This window comes from Eutrigla gurnardus (genome assembly GCF_963514095.1).
Source record: "Eutrigla gurnardus genome assembly, chromosome: 4".
Lineage (NCBI taxonomy): Eukaryota > Metazoa > Chordata > Actinopteri > Perciformes > Triglidae > Eutrigla > Eutrigla gurnardus.
This window is the reverse complement of record NC_139918.1, coordinates 9,704,954-9,726,232: the sequence shown is the minus strand read 5'-3', so window position 1 is coordinate 9,726,232 and position 21,279 is coordinate 9,704,954. Positions and strand designations below refer to the sequence as shown.

At 43.7% G+C, this 21,279-nt stretch overlaps 1 protein-coding gene across 1 annotated transcript in view; it reads left to right on the top strand.

Moving 5' to 3' along the window:
* The window catches only part of LOC311012487 (disco-interacting protein 2 homolog C-like), a 181,943-nt gene that overhangs the window by 83,494 nt on the left and 77,170 nt on the right, over nucleotides 1-21,279 (top strand). The window contains exon 2 of the mRNA XM_084007948.1: nucleotides 16,174-16,245. Coding sequence (XP_083864074.1) covers nucleotides 16,174-16,245 — 72 coding nt within the window. The remainder of the gene's footprint in view (nucleotides 1-16,173; nucleotides 16,246-21,279) is intronic.

Genomic DNA, 21,279 nt, shown 5'->3' with positions numbered 1-21,279 from the left:
TCTTTGTAGTTGTTTGTGTTCTTTTCTTTTTCACCATGGGACCTGGTTTCAAAAATGCCGTGTGGACGGTCAGGCCAAACATGCAAGACTTCTGCGTTTACACACAATAAACGTTTCCGTGTGCACTGCAGCACGATACTAACGATCACTCTGTAAAGGCAGATCGCGGAGACATCTGAGACATTTTAACCGTTCACAATCTTATCTCGTCATATCGCACACCCCTAATTGTGACTCTCTTTGTAGTTGTTTGTCCCTTTTAATACTTACTGTGAGTCTCTTTGTAGTTGTTTTGTCTCTTTGTAGTTGTCTTATGTCTCTTTGTAGTTGTTTTGTCTCTTTGTAGTTGTCTTATGTCTCTTTGTAGTTGTTTTGTCTCTTTGTAGTTGTTTGTCCCTTTTAATACGTACTGAAGAACAAAGCGATACAGAAGGGAACAGGGAACAACCGTCATCTGTCTAAACCTCGGGAGTGAAAGAGTTTTCTCGAAAGCAGAGAGACGATGAGCGCTCCTGACTCGTCGTTTTGAAGGCCTGCACTCCTCTCATATTAAAACCACATTGTTTTAGCAGTACACGCTGGTATTTCCTCTCGGTCGGGCTGCTCGGGGGCTGCTGGGTGGAGCACCGGGGGGAATGCCGGTGCCTCGCCAAGCAGCACTGCATGCAGCTGACTCTCTGCAGCACATGGAAACACCTCCGCTGCCAGGGAAGAGAGGGAGAATCATCACCAGTCGTTAGGTCCCAGAGGGTTGAAGGGTGCACTGGTCGACTTTTAACAGAGATAAAATACAAGTTAGGTTTCTGGCAACTTGGAAGGCTTGGAAGGAGAGCTCTTGATTCAGACGTTACAGGTCTGAATCAAGAGTACAAGATGTAAGATTTTCTCATAAAATATTGCATATTTATAACAGAATAAAACAATAGATTTGATTGATCCTTATAGGTGACCGACATTGGAACTGGCTACAACCAGTGTCTGATGCTTTTAAAGCTTATTGTGAGTCGCTAAATCCCTTTCAGATTGTTGATCATCAAATGCATGAGCTAGATATTCCCATTGGCATCCCATTGGCCAAAGTTTCTCTGGCTGGCTCTGATTGGATGTTGTATCTAGGAAACGGTGAGATTGTATACGGTACTGCTCAATGTTGGTTTGTGTTTGTCCCAGTATGACTATGAGGACGTACTGGCAGAAGTTTAAAATCATTCATTTAGGGCTATTGAGTAGTATCAGTACAAACGTGAAGTTCACACAAACCCGAGTTCTTACTTTCAGCCAATCGTTGACCTCCTTTATACTTTGGTTCCGCCCTCTGAGCTGTCAATCACAACAGAGCCAAGAGAGCTGTTGGGCTGAACGTTATTACGTCTGGAAAAATAGTTCCTTACAAGAACTGGATTTCTAACTGGATTTGAGCTGGAAGTTCTTTAATGATTTTAACATTTCCAAGTACACGTAAATGTAAACAAAGAAACAATCGAAAACATAAAGCACTTTTGGTAAACATGAATGGTAAGCTGGGAGGGTTGTGTGATGGACAACCCTAACACTGGTATGATACTTTAAATAAGCGCTGGAATGTGAATGGCAGGTAAACTGAGAGTTGAGTTTGTTTTGCTCATCGTGCTCATTTACACGATTCTTCTTCTGAGATTTTTAATCACCCGATGGCGGGTCGCTCACATAACACTTCATCACCTTCTGTTTCGGCTTCCCGGCTCTCCCACTGAGGTCGTCTCACCTTGTTTCAGCTGGCCCGGCATGCTTGTGAGCAGAAGGCAGAAGCCGGTTAGATCTGGGATCTGGGTGTGAAAGGCTAATACTGATAGTTTTACACCACCACCAGATTATGTACTCATGTGTGTATTTGTACTCTATGTAATCTGCTGGGATTAAATGCACTCTCGTCAAGCCAAAGCAGAAGCAGAGTATTCGCAGTCACAACCAAAACAGCGATCCGATCGTAGAAAACTGGCAGCGGTCTTCCTGCAGGCTCAGTTTTCTAACCATTAGCAGAACCCTCCCAGCTAAAGGGCTTATGATTGGTTTAACCTGCACCCGTCGGAGCTTTATTCCAGCAGTGAAAGCTAACTGAGCACACATGTGCTTTTACAGCAACGCCCTGCTTCGTAACTTACACATTTACACAAGCGCTCGTCTGCCGGTGGCCACTGAGCTCCTCTGCTGGAGCAAATGGGCTTCTGTTTATTGTTAGAAGACTCCATTAAGGGACGGTGGCTGCTGAGAGTCTCAAGCCCCCACCCCTAGAGATATTTGAACCTTGGTTTCCCTAAACTCCTGGAATCAGTGCCTTGCGATGGCAGCTTCTCTGATGTCCAATCAAAATTCATATAAAATATTCTTCAAATATTGCCTCCTAATCATATGATTTAAATGATTTCCTCAATGTATATGCCACAATACTCTACTTTACTTAAGTATCGGCATGATGTTGCATCGTGGGGCCTCCGGTGATTCCTGCCTCTAGTGTAGAGTATCACCCACGTGTGTTATTAGTACTTCACTTATCCCAAAAAGAATAATGTCGATGAATAAATAGAAGGACTGAAGATACAGCCAAGGGTTCAACAAGCTAATCCCTAATTCTGTTGCCTCTGCACCCGTTGGGACGAAACATAAACTCCAGCAACATAAAAACCCAATGAGAGGTTTTTAGTAGCTGCAGCACAGCACCCCTCAGTGTGCTGTGTTGTACATTTCCTGGCGAACACAGCTGCTCAGCCGCTCTGTTCCCCCCCTGAGATCACTGAGAGCCAAAGTCTGGGTCAACACTTCCTCCTCCTCCTCCTCCTCTTCTTCTCCAGATTGCAGCTGGCAGATGTAATTGAATTAAGGAGGAAGCTTTGTCTTTTGGCTGTGGATGCTGTTGAAGGATGGCTGCGATGCGTGCACATAGGAACCTTTTTGCGTTATTAATTATTTTTTTAATTTAGTAGTTTTGCGTATGCTGGGAAATGATTTGCTGAACATTCATGTGACAGCCCCACGGTCATAAACTATATATACATACTGCATGTGTGTGTATATATACATCTGTCTGCCAACTTAACACGTCTGCCAAAGCAATCAGGAGTTCAAGTGTTTTAAGGCAAGGAAAGGGTTGTTTTTTTTTACTTCCACTGCCCAAATGTTTTCACTCATTTAACTCCAAATCTCAGGAATAAAAAAAAAACCTCTGCCAACACATTATGTCACACCCAGAGACATCACTCCTGTCACTTTGATTTAAAGTCAGTTTTATTTTTGGGCCCTGTAAACGTGTAGTTTCTGTTTTGTCAGTATAAGTTGCTCAACACCCGTCGGCCCCAAATGTCGTGCACTTCACTGTTTCCCTCTCTTCTGTTCGCTGCAGTCACTGTAGGAAGGAGGCTGGAGTGGTTTGAATATTTTTAAATGTATTTATTATCTCTGTGAAGTATCTGTAAGGACATTTTGACTTGTGGAGCATTTTGTCGACAGCATCGATGAGTCAGTAACTAAGGATCCTTGTTTGGTCAGTTAGCCCGTCTACTAACATGAAGCACCAGATGGTTTCTTACCCCAAATCTTTACTAACAAAATAATAACATAACAACTTGAAGTAGCAACTAAACAATTTAATAGTGTAAATAGATAGCAAATCCTTAGCAGAACAAGCAGAACACAGCATAGCAAAATTGCATAATGACATTTTATTTTGGTTTCACACGGGACATTAACTGTGGTCTCCTTGGCGAAAGTCCTATTTGTTTGATCTATCCTAAACTAGAACAAGAATATCAAAGGAATAGAACTTAAAGTGCAGTATAAGTAGTGAATACATTGTATTGTTCACTGAAAGGCAGCAGAAAACAGAAAAGTCTTCAGTCTTGATTTAAAAGAGCTGAGATTTGCAGCAGACCTGCAGCTTTCTGGAAGTTGGTTCCAGATATGTGGTGCATAGAAACTGAAGGTTGCCTCTCCATGTTTGGTTCTGACTCTGGGGACACAGAGCAGACCTGTCCCAGACCATCTGAGAGGTCTGGATGGTTCGTAGCTAAGCAGAAGATCAGAAATGTATTTTTGGCCCTAAACCAGCTTTGTAAACCAGCAGTAGTATTTAGAAATCAATGCTTTGACAGACAGGGAGCCGGTGTAAAGATCTTTTTTTGTTTTGCAGGGAAAACAAGAAAACATGTTAAAAACCAAAACCAGTGAGATTTCTTGGCAGACATTGCCGTTTGCATTTTGAGCCCCTTCTGTAGATAATTGCACTGACTTGCGAGGCGGCATCATATTCCTCTAAATGACCCATGTGGGCTCCAATCACACACTGTGCATTTTGGGAAGTGTGGGTCTATTTTGAGTTGGTGTGGTCGCTCCTGTGGGTTTCCTCTAAGTAGCTTTTAGCCGGGGTTTGATAAGACTTCAACACACACACACACACACACACACACATTCTGTTAAACCCTCTAGTCTTACAGGGCCATTTTCATTTTCTCTAAAGCAGCTTTTGTTGGAAGGCGTGTGAATTGCGCCGGGCTCGCCTGGTAACGCAGCACTTTGGAGGTTATCGACTGGCGAGCGGTCCGCGCCCAAGTGATCTCTATCGGATCTTTCCTGTGATGGGGTGCGTACTTGCTCACATGCCACGTATTGGGTTACATCTTTAATCTTTTTTGTTCACCTAAAGAGCTTGCAGGTGCTTTCTTTCTTTATTGCAGTTGGCTGATGATGGAGTGTGAGATTATTTGTCATTATTTAGGTTTAAAGGAAATGGGGGAAGGGGCAGCATGGAGGAACAGGAAGGTTTGATGGATGATCTTTGACGGGCCGAGCTGGATTTTGGACCACTTTTATTCTGCTGATATCGAAAATGTGTGAGAAACTGGGTCCTTGACAGGTTGTGGGCTTTTGCCCTGTTGCTGATCTCCTTGTGGAGGAGTCAAAGAGAGAGTTGTTCACTAAAAGCCCTACATCATAACTGCTGCTCTGTGTTTTAGCTCCATCACTCATCTGTTCCCTTTTTTGAATTCTCTCAGTGGAGGTCCATATCACCACGTATCGACTGTACAGCTTCAACAGAGGGGGGCCTGGAGGTCTTTGGCCTCTCAGCATTGACTGGGATCATCAGGTGATTAATACATAGACTGTGTATAGGAAGTAGACGTGGTTGTTTTGATGTCACCCATTGGTTTAGTGGACTACCGTTTTGAAGCCTTCGCATTTTTAGCACTTTCACACCATCTTGGATTTTTGCAGCCAGTGAAGGAAGTGATCACATTTGGACTGTGGAGGAGTGACAGGTAATTGCATTGGTAGCCTGGTAGCTACGGCAGCAACGCCATGGTAGCGGCCTGCAGAGCTGTGCATTGTGGGAGTTGTGGTTGGCAGTCCGGTGATGAGTTTACTGGTCTAGCAGCAAGCAGATTTAGACAGGGCCCAGAGCGGCATTTTTATTATAAAAGGACCGGTCCAGTTCCGCTCAAACCCTGATCTGACAATCAGCAGGTAGCCCGCCTTAAAGCATCCCCCGCTTTATGGTCTATTTGATTTACTAAATAAACATCATGCTGGATTAGATAGGGCTTGAAACTACAGATTGAGGAGTCGCCCCCTGAAGGCCAGTAGAGAGAATGCAAGTTTAAGGCACTTTTCAGAACCAGAGCTTGCTGCCTGAATTATTATGATCCAGCTCCCTGCAGCAGACATTTATAGTTTTCACATGACCCACATCCCTCGAGGTCAAAGGTTGATTGTTTGCTGTTGAGCCCTCAAGGTAAATATCATGTGACTGACAGTCAATTCTACCTGTACAGGTGCAGTGTGTGGTTGTGTGTGTGTGTGTGTGTCTGTGTTGGTAATGTAATTCAGCTGTAGATATTAATAAATATGTTTGATAAATATCACAATATTAATTTCATCTACAAATCCCCCCTTTTATATCCAGAGTAACCACTAGAGATGGGAGTTACACACCCCGAGGTTACAGAGACAAGCCCCTGAGGGGGAAGTGTGTGTGTGTGTGTGTGTGTGTGTGTGTGTGTGTGTGTGTGTGTGTGTCCTCTCTCACCTCACTGTGAAGCCCGCCGACAAACAAACCAATTTGTATGTTTTGCTGATGTCGCCAGGCAGCGTGTTTGAGCAAGCAGTACCAACTGGGGGATGACCGAGCAGGGGTTTAATAGTCTCTCTCTCTCTCTCTCTCTCTCTCTCTCTCACACACACACACACACACACACACACACACACACACACACACACACACACACAGACGATTGTTTGGCAATTTTTTCAAAATTTGCTTTCCTCTTTTAATTTATAATGAACTACTGTTCACCTCAGTTGTGTGTGTGTGTGTGTGTGTGTGTGTGTGTGTGTGTGTGTGTGTGTGTGTGTGTGTGTGTGTGTGTGTGTGTGTGTGTTATCAACAAAGGCAGCATCAGTAGCTAAATGTCAGGAGACACCTTCAGCCCTTTGTCTGCACAGAGGAGGTTGACCTGCTCCTGTGAAACAAATAAGCTGTTTGTCTTTGTGTGTGTGTGCAGAGAGAGAGAGAGAGAGAGAGAGAGAGAGAGAGAGAGAGAGAGAGAGAGAGAGAGAGCCATTGGGGAATAAGCAACCAGTGTTTTCACACACTGGGAGGACTACACAGGGATGGAGGCTCATCTGAGAGGAGCATGAAGCCTCAGTTGTCAGGTTGTTTTTCCTCCTGCTGCCTGTCAGCGTTATGCTTGGTGAGTGCACTTTCACATGTCGGACATCAGGAGTGTGCGTGTGTGTGCGTGTGTGTGTGTGTGTGTGTGTGTGCGTGTGCGTGTGCGTGTGCGTGTGCGTGTGCGTGTGCGTGTGCGTGTGCGTGTGTGTGTGTGTGTGTGTGTGTGCGTGCGCTGAATAACTTGCTCTATTTGGAGAAATGTGTCACAGTTCTGTGTTTTTTCTCTTTGATGGACGAAACCCAATTTACAAACTGAGATGATTTGTAAATGAACAGTTCTGTGAGTCCGTTCATGTTGCTGACAGTCGCTCAAACATCACGAGCACCGTGACTTGATAATGTCACTGTGGCTGTTCTGAGCGCTGTGAAGCGTGCACGTGTGTGTGTGTGTCTGATGATGATGTGATGTGATGCTGCACTTCAGTAAACTGCTGACCTCGTGTGTGTGGACATTACATTGAAGTAGAGTTATATATGATACGTTTTGCACCAACACGATCTGCAGCTGCTTAGTGTGCAAAACAGATATGAGAACATCTAGGGCCGAGAGGAGGTGAGGAACAGGTGTTCTCTCCAAGATCAACACCTGGCACGACATTATTTCATTCCTTTATTTATTAAACATTCCTGCGGCAAAAAACTCTTAATCCACTGAAGGAACGGTGTGAGGCTGAAATGACGCCAAAATTAGCATGACAAATAAAAGAAAGTTTTGTTGTAAAGACTTTGCTATCTGGTATTAGTATCCGGTGTTGTTATGTGGTGTTGTCTGGTACTATAGGACAAAGCTCTGTTGCAGTTAACGGCCAGTCTGAGATGAGAATGGTTTGTGACCGCGGTGATGCCGTGGTTTGTACCTGCAGAGGTTGGCAACATATGAAGGATTGTACAAACCTGATCATGTGTGATTGGAGTTTGTTTGTTTCATGTGTTCAGAAAAGTTCAGAAACGTGTTTCAAGGTCAAAAACCTGCTGGACCTGAAGCCGGTCAGTGAACCAGCTGTTTATAAAACCAACATGGGAAGAAGTGGACGACTTGCTTTGTGTCGTCCATTATGTAGTTTCTCCAGCGCAGACGCACGTCAATCACCGGTGCCGATCATCAGCTGTCAATCATCAGCGGCCGCGTTATAATGACGTAGCTTAGTGAAAGTCTGGTCGGATCCATGAGCACCGCGGTCGACTATTCCTAAATCCTTTTGAGTTCTCCTATCACCTTTCCTTAACCCTGTGACGTTTTCCCCAGAGGTCAAGGAATAGGAGTTAGGATAGAATCTTTTGACTATTCGACTGCAACCTATGTTGGTGCTAATCAAGCTGCAACAGGTGGAGATCACTCAGTAGGCTACTACCTGCTGTTGTAACGGATGCAGTAACCGTAGCAACTGGCTCCTAAACCTTTGAACTGAAGATCCTGTTTGGTGCATCGGTGTTGTGTTGTTAAGTACTTTGTGATGTTTGTTCTCTTGTGTTTGAGAGTCAGAGGGGCTTGTTGCAGCATCAGCAGTGGTGGACGGTGGTTAGTAGCATCGGCAGTGGTGGACGGTGGTTAGTAGCAGCAGCAGTGGTGGACGGTGGTTAGTAGCATCAGCAGTGGTGGATGGTGGTTAGTAGCAGCAGCAGTGGTGGACGGTGGTTAGTAGCATCAGCAGTGGTGGATGGTGGTTAGTAGCAGCAGCAGTGGTGGACGGTGGTTAGTAGCATCAGCAGTGGTGGACGGTGGTTAGTAGCAGCAGCAGTGGTGGACGGTGGTTAGTAGCATCAGCAGTGGTGGACGGTGGTTAGTAGCAGCAGCAGTGGTGGACAGTGGTTAGTAGCAGCAGCAGTGGTGGACGGTGGTTAGTAGCATCAGCAGTGGTGGACGGTGGTTAGTAGCAGCAGCAGTGGTGGACGGTGGTTAGTAGCATCAGCAGTGGTGGACGGTGGTTAGTAGCATCAGCAGTGGTGGACGGTGGTTAGTAGCATCAGCAGTGGTGGACGGTGGTTAGTAGCAGCAGCAGTGGTGGACGGTGGTTAGTAGCATCAGCAGTGGTGGACGGTGGTTAGTAGCATCAGCAGTGGTGGACGGTGGTTAGTAGCAGCAGCAGTGGTGGACGGTGGTTAGTAGCATCAGCAGTGGTGGACGGTGGTTAGTAGCAGCAGCAGTGGTGGACGGTGGTTAGTAGCATCAGCAGTGGTGGACGGTGGTTAGTAGCAGCAGCAGTGGTGGACGGTGGTTACTAGCAGCAGCAGTGGTGGACGGTGGTTAGTAGCATCAGCAGTGGTGGACGGTGGTTAGTAGCATCGGCAGTGGTGGACGGTGGTTAGTAGCATCGGCAGTGCTACCTCCTTATTGAGCGTGAAACCACAGCCAGCACAGTTAACACAATGCCCATTCTGAACCTGTACATCATCTGACTGGACGTGTACTTCTAATTGTACTGGATGTTCCACTGGGGAAGAAAGGCCCGTGTGCTCCTCCGTCAACATTTATGACAACCGGAGGATTGAAATGTGTTTAACACCTTTAGTGTTCAGTTTGTTCCTTGGTTCAGCCAGGGATGGTAGCGTTAGCATTTGTGGTTTGGCTTCTATAGAAGAAAAGGAAAATCCCAGAACTCTTTAACGTCCTCCTCTCAGGAATCAAAGACAAGTGGCAAATTGTTCAGCTTGACAAACCCCAAAAAAGCCCAAACCAAAGCTGGAGTTTTGTTTGCACCTGAGCACGATGAAAGTCAAACCCTGCTACAGCAGAGGTCACATGATCAGAGACAAACATGCTTGATGTGCTTGACTGTGAGCTGCTTCCTGTGTGTGTTTCTACCTGTGGGTTACTGACTCAGCGTTGTTACTGCAAACACCTGCTGCCTCCGTGTGTGTGTGTGTGTGTGTGTGTGTGTGTGTGTGTGTGTGTGTGTGTGGCAGTCCCGGGGGAGTCCTTGGGCGTTTCCTCTCTGCTCATCTGTGTGTGTGTGTGTGTGTGTGTGTGTGAGTGATTGTGTTTGTGTGTGTGTTTTATGGACACAAAGCTCATGTGTTTATGTGAGAATGCCATTAATTATCTAAATGTTGCTTTTAATAGAAACCCTGAGAATTAATGAAAATGCAGCAGTTCATAATTAAAAAACAAAAAAAATCTCATGGTGTGTTTTCAAATTTTAACACCTACTTAGAGAATTTAATCTGACCAAATGTTCAGAATATTGTTTTTATGTTGTAAATGTGGTGATTCGGTAACTTGTAGCAGGCAAGTCAGAGAACTGTTGATGATAATAATGGTTGCCTTCATAATTATGATATATCATGACATGTTTTCATATGTTCATATATTTGAGACCATGTTTCAGTCTGAATAGAACCACGTTTCCCATAAATCCCTTTTCTTTTTAGCTTTTATCGATTGCTGTTGTCAAACATGGTTTGGAAGTGGAATGTTTCCACTTCAGCCAAGTGGCAGCAGTTTGATGTCTGTGTGTCACGCCGCTGTTTTACAACATTCATCCAGTCAAAAGTGAAGTAAATGATTCAAGGTTATTGTTTATTTTTAATGCAAACTCTGCTCTGTCTGTATCAGGAAAACACCAAGTTGAATGTTAAAATCTCAGCACGAGCATCCTGTTGTATTTTTGATTATCTGATGAAAATTAAAAATGTTTTCAAAGTTATTAACTACTCAAATCGGAACAAAGTATTGGCAAGTATTGCAATTTAAGAATTTGTACATGTACTTGGTCTGTACTTGTACTTTCAGTTCATCTCTAACAAATATCCATCCAGAAATCGATAATCATGTGCAGGAACCTCTGCAAGCTTTCCCTTAATTTTATGCAATAAATGCCGAAGCTTATTAAGTCTAATTGGGTTCAATTTGTTTTATGTCTTGAATATATAGAGCCACACATTTTTTTAGCAGAGAGTTGGTGGCGACAGAGATTCACGCTCACACCTCCCGAGTACAGTTCACCTCGGTCTGAGGAACGCCGCCACAGCTCGCTGCCGTTGTCCTGCTGGCTGTTTTCTAAGCGCTAGGGCAACCTTGTTGGGGCTGCAGTATGTTATATATCTTTAGTGAACCGGCCCTTGAGGCGGGGCAGATAGCAGAGTTTACCCCTGAGTCTGGTTGCTGTTCTGTCTGTTGTGGCAGTGTTGCCTGTACATTGATGTGATTCTGTCTTTTGTCTCCTTCTGTTTGCTCATATTCCTGTTTCTGTTGGAGAGAAATAGGAAGTCAGACTCTCCCTCTTTCTTTTTTACCTCTTCTCATTAAACACTCTTTGTTTTCAATCTCTCTCTCTCTCTCTCTCTCTCTCTCTCTCGCTAGTGTTTCAGTGTGGAAACAATAAAATCATCTCTTTCCTTTTTAGGTGCTGCATAGATGCAACACACGTCTCTCCTCCTTACTCCTCCTCCCCTCTCATTTCATTGTCTTTTCTCTGCTTTAACTTTCTTGTTCTTTCGTTCTTTTTCTTCCTCCTTCTCGCTCTCCCCTATGTATTTGTTTCGGCGAGCGCTCTGCTCTGTCTTACTGTATATGGTCATGGAGGCTCAGCCCTGCTGTTTCCCTACAAACTGACTGGAGGTGATTTAGCGGAGCACAGCTGCAGCTCTGACGCTGCAGTTCAGTGTTTGTGCATGATGTGGACAAAAGTGTGTGGACACCTGAGCACTTTGTCCTCAACTCAACGGCCTCATATGAGGTCATTGCTCTGTGCAGACCGTAGACTTTATATAAGAAGTGCACGTAGTCATCCTGATGTCACCCATTGGTTTGGGGACGATGGTTTTGAAGCCTCGAGTTAGGCATTTTGGCCGTCACCATCTTGGATTCTTGCTACAAGAGAAAGGAAGTGACCGTATTTGGAGTATGGAGGAGCAACGGCAGCAACCTTACTGGATCTGGATCCATCTGGATTCTGGTATGATGCTGTTAATAAAGTTGATTTCCATAATTCAAGGTGAACTTTACAGCTAAGTGTTAAAGTCATCTTTTTAGCTAACTGCATTGGTTGTGTGGTAGCATCCTCAATCACCAGGTAGCCCCGCCCTAATGCATACCTTGCTTAATGGTCTAATGTACTCAATGAACATCATGCTGGATTGAAGAAGAGACCATAAACTCTACAACTTTACAATGTTTACTGAGATAATCAATCAAGAGAGGAGTCATTTTCTAATAAACGTCTATACAATCAGACTTCTTTTTAGTATCATTAGAGTTGCCCCCTGATGGCCAGCGGAGAGACTGCAAGTTTCAGGCACTCCAGCATTGTTTCAAGATTGGATAAGTTGTCATCGTGTCATTGATGCATTGATTGGAACATATTGTTGGAGTTTGATAACAACAGTAGAGCAAATGCACATCGACAGGAACAAAGTAGGTTCATATCTGCAAAGGCATATCATAAATGTTCTTACAGATTACATTTAGAACAAATATGATGTATATCGAGACCAGCTGTGGGCGACAGTTCATGCTAAGTTCATAGACTGAACTGCAGTTACAGAAACGAGTAGTTCTGCTGTCAATAGTACGCAGCCGTCTTCTAGAAGGAAGGGGGGTTGACTTCACTTTTCAGGACTGGAGGTTGCCGCCTGCTGCAGACCACTCAAATTCCTGAACACCAAACTGGCAAACCATTTCTTTATGGGGCTGTCAAAAAATGCTAACTGTTGTCTACAACATGATTGCACGCTGTAACTTTAAGATTTCCTTCACTGGAACCAAGAGCCCAAATGAAAAAGACAGAAAAGGTCTGTCCACATACATATGGCCTCATACTGGAGTTCATATATCATCCACTAATATTTACAACCAAAAATCGATCGTAACATCATCATCGTTGCCATAGTGACATCAGCAGATGCGGCGTAAGTGCGCGAAGGAGGCATTCGTAGGTCGACTCCCCGGGTGCTCGACTTCACGGTCAAGGTTAAGAGCAGACGAGCTTGATGTCAACGCAGAGAGTCTCAGAGAGTACGGCCTGCTTAATGTCTACGTGTGATCGTCAATAATTCATAGTGAGCTTATAGTGAGGTTGTACAGCTGGCATCTCACTGCTGCATATTTCAATACCATGCCGTGCACTTTACTGGGAGAGCTAGACCATTCCCATGTTGTCTTTACTTTAACTATATTTATATTTATATATATATTCTCTATTTTAATTTGGACTGGGTTTAAGGCTCTCCACAGGCTCTGCTCAACGGATTCTATGAATGTTTTGTGTGGGTTTTTTCTCTCAAAAATGCGACTGTTTGGTCTGTTTCTCTGGAAACGAATGGTTTAGTTTTATGGCGATGTACTCTTGTTGGAGACATGTTTGGACTGACCGTCTCACCGGCTGATGGGACAGAACCAACAGAACACACCTCTCCATCGGTGGCTGGGTGTGTGTGTGTGTGTCATTTTAAGAAGTTAGTATCTTGAAGACAAGGTCAGACTTCCTTCTGTTTATCCCTCGTGTCTCTCAGCGTCTCCTCTCGCTCTCTGCAGGGCAGTTAGCTCCCCTGCTAGAGATGCTAATTACTGCCATGTGCCTCGCCTTCACGCCACTAGAAACACACATACACACACACACACACCAGGCGCGGACGTCGTCACCAATGACGTCTGTGCCCACCGTCGGTGTCCTGATCCGAGCCGGTTCGTCAGATGCATGTGTGTTTAAGACGGATTTGTCAAGTCAGCCGCGCAAACAGCTTTTTTCCGTGTTCTACCAATCCGCTGCAGGTTTAGCGTCACTCTTACTCAGCTTGAGTCAGGCGACGCTCTTCACTCTGATTTCCACTGATTTTTTTTTTTTTAATTCCAATCGTCGTTTGAAACTTCAGTGACAGTCGTCACAGCGTTTCTGTCTGTGCACGGAAGCACATTTCATATTTCTATATTTATTGAGGGATATTTGAGAGATGTTTTGTTTAAGTGGTTCGCTTTAAAAGTATGCATACACAATGTGACACACTTGTACAACTCATCAACATGGCCCATGGACGTAAAATGAAACAAACCAACTAAATAACACAGCCGAAAGACACTAAAATGTGTATCAAAAGGCTGTTTCTTCCATTGTTCTCGTTCATAGCTCACACAAAATGTGTTGTTTTTTTGTTGGGTTCTCTTTCATCAGGCGTTTTTGTCCTCCATCTGTGAAGGGAGAGTACATTCAGGGTTAGTCAAAGTGAAGGCCAGGTGTGAGGAAGCACCAGCTTTCTGTCAAGTAAAATGTACTTACAGTTCTTTTTTTTTAAAAACACAATAGGTAAGCAGGTTGATATTGCTTTTATCTCTGATAAAAGCAAAAGAAAATCCACTTTTCAGTCATAAAAGTACACTTATCATTAATAAAATAAGTGGATCAAAACAGTGGCCATCTCTTTTAATGTGTTTTTAGTCTTCTTTTTATCTCTGTATTCATTTATTTTTTTATTCTGAAACAGCTTGCCTCTAATGAGCCTTTTAGGGGACAAATAAAATGTAAGAATGTAATTGATTAAAGAAGGTACTCGCGGCAATTACGAAGATGCTCTTTTAATCTCTTTCTGGTGTGGTTCTCCATCCCTCACTTTCTCCCTTCACAACAATGAACTTCCCGTTTCACCTCCTCGTCGTCTTCATTGAGCATCTCATGTTGACTGTTACCAGTTCGATAGACGCATAAGAGCTCCATCACGCCATGCAACACATTACAATCTGCATTACCCATGTCTCCCCTCTCTCTTATGCTTTCACACTCAACACAACACTCTCCCTGTGTGTTGGGTACCAGGATGTAACGTTACTATAACAACAGGTCTCTCTATGTGTTGGGTACCAGGATGTAACGTTACTATAACAACAGGTCTCTCTGTGTGTTGGGTACCAGGATGTAACGTTACTATAACAACAGGTCTCTCTGTGTGTTGGGTACCAGGATGTAACGTTACTATAACAACAGGTCTCTCTGTGTGTTGGGTACCAGGATGTAACGTTACTATAACAACAGGTCTCTCTGTGTGTTCAGTACCAGGATGTAACATTACTCACACTAACAGCAGGTCTCCTTCTTTCTCTTCCTGCTGATAAAAAGAGTCACTGGATAAAACACATCAGCTAAGATAACGTAACATAACTGATGGAGCGTAGCTACATTAGCCAGCTAGCTAGCAGGCCAAGCTAACGGCCGTGTTGGGGACGTACATTGTGAGAGATGCACTGAGCGCTTTCACACTAAATTAAATGGGATTACGACTAACTGAGACTGCGTGACTTGCAATATGATAACGCTATACTGTATGTGTAATTCATGGAAAAATTCTAAATATTTTGCATCTTTCTGTTGACTACCATGCATATATTTTAAAATCATGTCCCATCTCCATACCTATCAAGGATTATCCCTCTGGTACATCTCTCAGCTCTTAAACTCCAATCCCCATGATGCTTCTCTCTTTTGCTTTCTGCTCTTGTGTTTGTTTTACTTCACTTGAACTCCAAGTCGGGTGTTTAACACATTCATGACACAAGCACTCAGCTGACTAAAATTTCCTTTGTAAGGGTGGCAAACTCCTCCCGCCTGGTGATTAAAACACAGCGTCATGGATCATTTTGAAAAGAGCCGTTGGGTTCAGATGTGCTGCGTGGAAATCTGCTGATGGAACCTTTAGGTGGGCTTGATTTATCGCTTCACGGATCGGTCAGCAAGTTTGGAGAGGGTTAGTCGCACCGTGAAAGGTGAATTATGCGCATCTGCAGTCTTTTGAGGTTCAGATGTACACACACACGTGCACACACACACACAGACACACAGACACACACACACACACACACACACAAACACACACACACAAAGTCACACACACATACAGGCACACACACAAAGAGAGGCACACACAGACACACACACACACACCACACGCACAGAGGCCCACACACACACAGACATGCACACAGAGAGGCACACACAAAGACACACACGCACACACTCGCACAGAGGTCCATATACACACAGACACACACACATACATAGAGACACACGCACACACTAGCACACACACACAGACACACACACACACACACACACACAGACACACACACACACATATAGACACACACACACACACACAACCTGCACCATCTGGTCTTGGTCGAATGAGAATGACTAAGAATAATGTGATCAGCCTTCTGTCTGACTGCTCTGTGTTTTTCTTCGATTGCAGCTTTTTGTGGAACACTCAGAGCAGCCTTGTTGTTTCCATCGAGTCATATCGTCTGCATCTTTTCATACCATTCTCCAGCCTTCGATATCCCTAAGATATAGAGTCCCAACTTTATATTTCAAAATGAACGTTGAAACAAAGTTCTCAGCCGTGGGAAGAACCTTGGTTTGATGACTTGCATGTAAGGGTGTAATGGTGGGCGTGCTGTATTCCATACCGGGCCTTCAGTATGACCAGTAGGTACTACTCTATATGGAAGAACATGTACATTAACTGTGTCTCTGTGTTTCCTCTGGCAGGTGATATCACACAGAAGGGCTATGAGAAGAAGCGATCCAAGCTGATTGGAGCCTTCTTCCCACACACACCAGGTAAATCTGACTTTCCTTCACCTTTTCATGTGTCACGCATCGTGTTTGTGTGTGGCATTAGAGCGACATTTAGAAATCTGTGAAAAAATGATACCAAATCCATAAATGTGAGAAGAAGTTGCTGAAAAAAATCCATTACAAACTTGAAGTGTGCAAACAAAATTAGAACAATAAACAGTCGCGACGTACTTAAATAATATTGTATAAAAAAAACTATAAAATTGTTAATTTTTCATTGAATGATTGTTGACTTTTGCAGTACTTGTTTGTTCTTATTCTTTTCTCTAGCTGCACATATTGTTATGCAATGAAACACAGAGGCTGGGGTAAATAACATTGGAGAAACCAGCAAACCAGCAAAAAATAGCTAAATTAAAAAAATGTAGCTTGCTATTTATTTTTGTTTTTGCCAGAGCATTGGATCTTTTAATTGCTGTCGCAATGTAAAGATGATTTCAATAAAAATACAACTACAATACAATGTTTTTGAAACACATTAAGTACCCTTAAAATTTGAAGAAGGACAATGTGCATTAATCAACATTAAACATTGTGGATTATGTTTACCTTTGACGTATCAAATATGTGTTTTAAACAAGCTTGTTGAAGTTAGCATATAGGGAGGAGGTCTGGATGGTGAACGGGTCAAAAGACACAGGACTCTCACCAAGGAGACTGATGTTCATGTCCCGTTAGGAACGAGTAGTTTGGTTAGCCTATGTTAAAGGAGTCATCACCAGGAAATCGCAATTTCTCTTGTTAAAACATGCATATCTGTGTTTGACCTCAGTTGAAACTTGCCTGAAAGGCTGGAGTTTGAAAGTGGCGCCGTTTTTTCGCTTCTGCTCTTTTTCCGAACAGGAATAGCACACAAGGGTGTGCATTCCTAAAGCACGAGATTTTGATTCTGCGCCTTCGGTGACGTCACCGTGGCGGCTACTTGCATAAGCCCACCCCTCTTTCACCACCCAACCCCGCCCCGTCCGCTACCTGAAATCGCCGAAGCGCCGCCATTATGTTTTGGAGTCTGCATGCAGGCAAGCCCCCCCGGCTCTGTCCTTCCTGCGGCGAATCAACGCGCGCCTCATTACATATTATACAATGCACATCCGGACCAGTCAAAACCTCGCGCGTAATCTCGCGTGATAAAATCGCGGTACGAAAAAGGGTCAGAACAAGCTCAATGTTTGATTAAAATTTTTTTTTTTTTTTCTAATAAGTTTTACGAATTGATCCAAAGCGATCCAAGGGGGGCTGGATACGTATAAAACCAGGTTATGACTCCTTTAAGGCAACGGGCTGATGAGGTCCTAACCCTAAATGGACTATTGCTATTCTTTCATAGAAACAGACTCATTTAGGTGTGGTGGACTTTTCCTTCAAATCTTCAAAATTGGACGAGGATGTTTAACCAGGCAGGACTGGACCCGAAACAAAGAACATTTTGTGCATGTATAGGTTTGTTTTACACAGAGGGAATTTCTCTTCAGTAGGCAGTGGTGTTTGTTTCACTGAAAAGGCCCTGCAGGCAAGAATACCCATTTGTTTTTGTTATTTGTCCAAAAGACTGCGAATGTGCACTTGTTCTAAACGGATACTGGAGATGGATATGTGTTGATTCTGATCTTGCTACATTTAATAAATCATCACCAGTTGAGTTGTTTTTGGTAACGCAACTCAGATGGATGTTGTTGAGTCCAACCTCAAAGGATCTAAAAGTCCATTTCGCAGTGAGAAGCTGCATCAGATTGACTGCTGAGGATGGGACTGCAGCGCCACTGGAGACCAGTAGACACACTGGCACTGCTGAAGCTATTACTGGAATACACTGTGTGTGTGTGTGTGTGTGTGTGTGTGTGTCTTTGTTGGGTGGGGGATGTCAGGAAGTGCATTATGGGAAGGAATGAAGGGTGTGGGATAGAGAAAATGTGTGTTATTCATATCCAGACCCAGTGAGGGGTCGTCCCTAGTTCGCTATGGGGGAACTGGATGACACACACACACACACACACACACACACACACACACACACACACACACACACACACATTACCACGGTTTCCTTCCCCGTGATGCATTTCAGCTCCAAGGCCTGTTAATCCACGCCGCTCACTACATAGTCAGACTGATGTCATTTGAGTAAAGCATCAACAGTGTTCAAAGAAACCGATTTCCCCGGTTTCCCAGATTTTCACAGTTTCACATTATAGATTAGGTTGAGTTTACTCAAAAGGGACTTAGATATCATGAGATCCAACACGCCAACCATTAAATATCAGCCGAGAAAGAAAGTGAAAATAATTTATTGATCATGCACTCTACGTTTTAAGTCAAAGATGAGAAGATTATGGGAACCTTTCAAAAGGCCCTAAAAGCTTTTGGCTTTACTGCCACCATCTTAGAACTTTTAACCCACTTGTGACAGCTTGAAACGTGCAGCACATCAGGCACTCTAAGCCAATTACCATAGTCACCCACATGTTGTTTCATGTTATCAGCTAAATAAATAAATTACTCACCCTGTTAGAGCTGGGATAACCTGGGGTTTTGCTAGCTTGTAGGACCAGAAGGCTCCGTGCAATGACCCCATCACTTCATATTCTGGCAATTTCCCCCGCTCATGAATAAGGCTGGGTATCGGGTAACGGTACCATCAGGCACTGACCGAATTACGTTGGTCCTACGTTGGCTATTGAAACACTTTGTGAAAAAATATTCCCAGTTTCGGTTTCTACAAACGAAATGTAACCGTTGCGCTAACATAATTAAATGCAAGTCATAGAACACGTCAAACATGATGAAGTCTTTAATCCTGCATTGCGTGAATTTAAGGCTGGACAACTGCACAGCGGCCATCCGAGGCTACACCATCAACGCAATCAGCAACGGCTGCGGCAACGGCCTCCAGCCCCCCCGTGACCCTGAACACAGGATAAGCGGTAGACAATGGATGTTTTCATACAAAAAGTATTGAACAAATCATTGTTATGTATCGATATCTAATTCAAGGTATCGGAATCAGAATTGGTATCGTACATTTTTAAATGATACCCAGCCCTACGCTTCAATGCTGTTTGTGCTTTCTGCGTGTCGTTTGTAAGCCATGTACTGTACTGACTGCAGTGTAAATGCATCAGCTTGAAGATGCTACGCCCTGAGAAGGTGCCGGGTGCTGTTCTGTCTCATTTATGATGTTACGCTTGTAACATGTTTTACTGTCGAGATTGTATTTTACTTTTATTGAGAAAAGAGTCTCTGATATGAGGGATGATATGACAGACAAACTGAACCGGACAGGAAAAGGTTGAGCAGAAGATTGCTTAGAAAGACACTGAGCTGGAGAAGCTCAAACACACAGAAGATCACTCTCATTTTCTATTAAATGACCCCTCTTTGACACATCTCGCTGAGAAAGACCCATCTGGTGTTTAAGTCCGCCGTCTGTGATACTTTGAGAAGTTTGCGGGGGCTAGAGATGAACTGCTGGAGCTTCTTGGCAAAGAATATGCAAAGATCTCAATAACAGTAACTGGAGCAGAAGTCCTGACGTCAAATCAACGACCAGAGCCAATGTTCTTATAGTACGCATGCCAAGTAACAGATCCAAACACTGCGAACACACATCTGTCAGTATCCAAGTAGAACAGAAAGGCAGCATTCATGAAGGAAGAGCAGAGAAATTATATTCATCCAGAAAGGTTTGGAAATTCCTGGCAGGTCCAGAGCAGAGAGAGTCTGAGTGGATGTTGTAACTGGGAGTTGGAGGACTTTTGGTCACATACAGGGATATCAGCAGAGCAGGCTCTTCTGTGAATGTGTGTTTGGACACATTGAGAAGTCTCGAGGGTTAGATTGTTACCGAAATAGTTAAGAATTCAGGCATAACAACATGAGAACTTGCATTTCAGGTCCTCCGTCCTCCAGAGTAGGAGTGTACATGGATCACAGAGCAGGTATTCTGTTCCTCTACAGCATCTCTGAGACCATGACTCTCCTCCACAGAGTGGGAGTAAGAGGGCTGGACTATGGTTTCAGATGGAACAACTGCTGAGGTGTGTAAACTATGGTAAACAGGAGATACTGAACATCTGCTGTTAATCAAGCAGTATGGTGACAACTGTATGACGGTGGAAACCTTATGTTTAAAACATTGTAGTTCAGCTATTGATGGAACAGTACTGTCGGGGAAATAAACAGTGTACAATATATGAACTGTAAAAAAACGTATTCTGCATGGTGACTATTTGTCAAAACCATTCAATTAAAGAGAAAAATGACGAACGTTAAAACTTCTCTTTGTTTATATCCTTCTACTGAGGGTCCATCATTTGTAAACCATTTCCAAGAGGTTACCTGGAAAGTACGAGAATACTTTGATACTAATTTCAGGAACTTCCTTGAATCACAATTTCAACTCATGCAAATATTGATTCATTATACGAATGTAGTGCCTGTTTGGGCCGTGGTCGGTTGGAGTGGACAGATTACTCGACCCAATGGGAAGGGCTGCATGCACGCTCATTGCTTGTTGGCTCAGGGGAAGTGAAATAGAGTTTGTAGCTAGCGGGGGCTTCAGGGCGTTTTACAGGCTGCAGCTAATTAATGACTGCAGTTCACTTTTGCTGCTGGATGCTGGATAACTGACTTCACAACCAGACTTCCATGCAGCAGGTCAGTATGTTGGGACTGGCCATGCCACAAACAGGCACTGCACTGCTGTTAATCATTCTGGGTTTGCTTGTGATAAGTCAGTCTGAGCCCATAAAGTACATCTCGCCTTGACGAGAATCAAACTACTGGTTTAAGCCAAATGAGATCAACCATCTCTTACAATGTTCAGCATTTATGTACTTTCCCTTTGAGAACACTCCAGTTCATCTCTTATTCATAGCAAACTGTGAACAATGTAGTGTGAGCTTTTCAAGTGATTAATTAATCATTGATTCAGGGTTTTTGTTTCTTTTCTTCTTTGATCTGGGAACACATTACTGTACAAACCTTCAGTTATGCACCAAGAACAGCTGAGACTCTCTA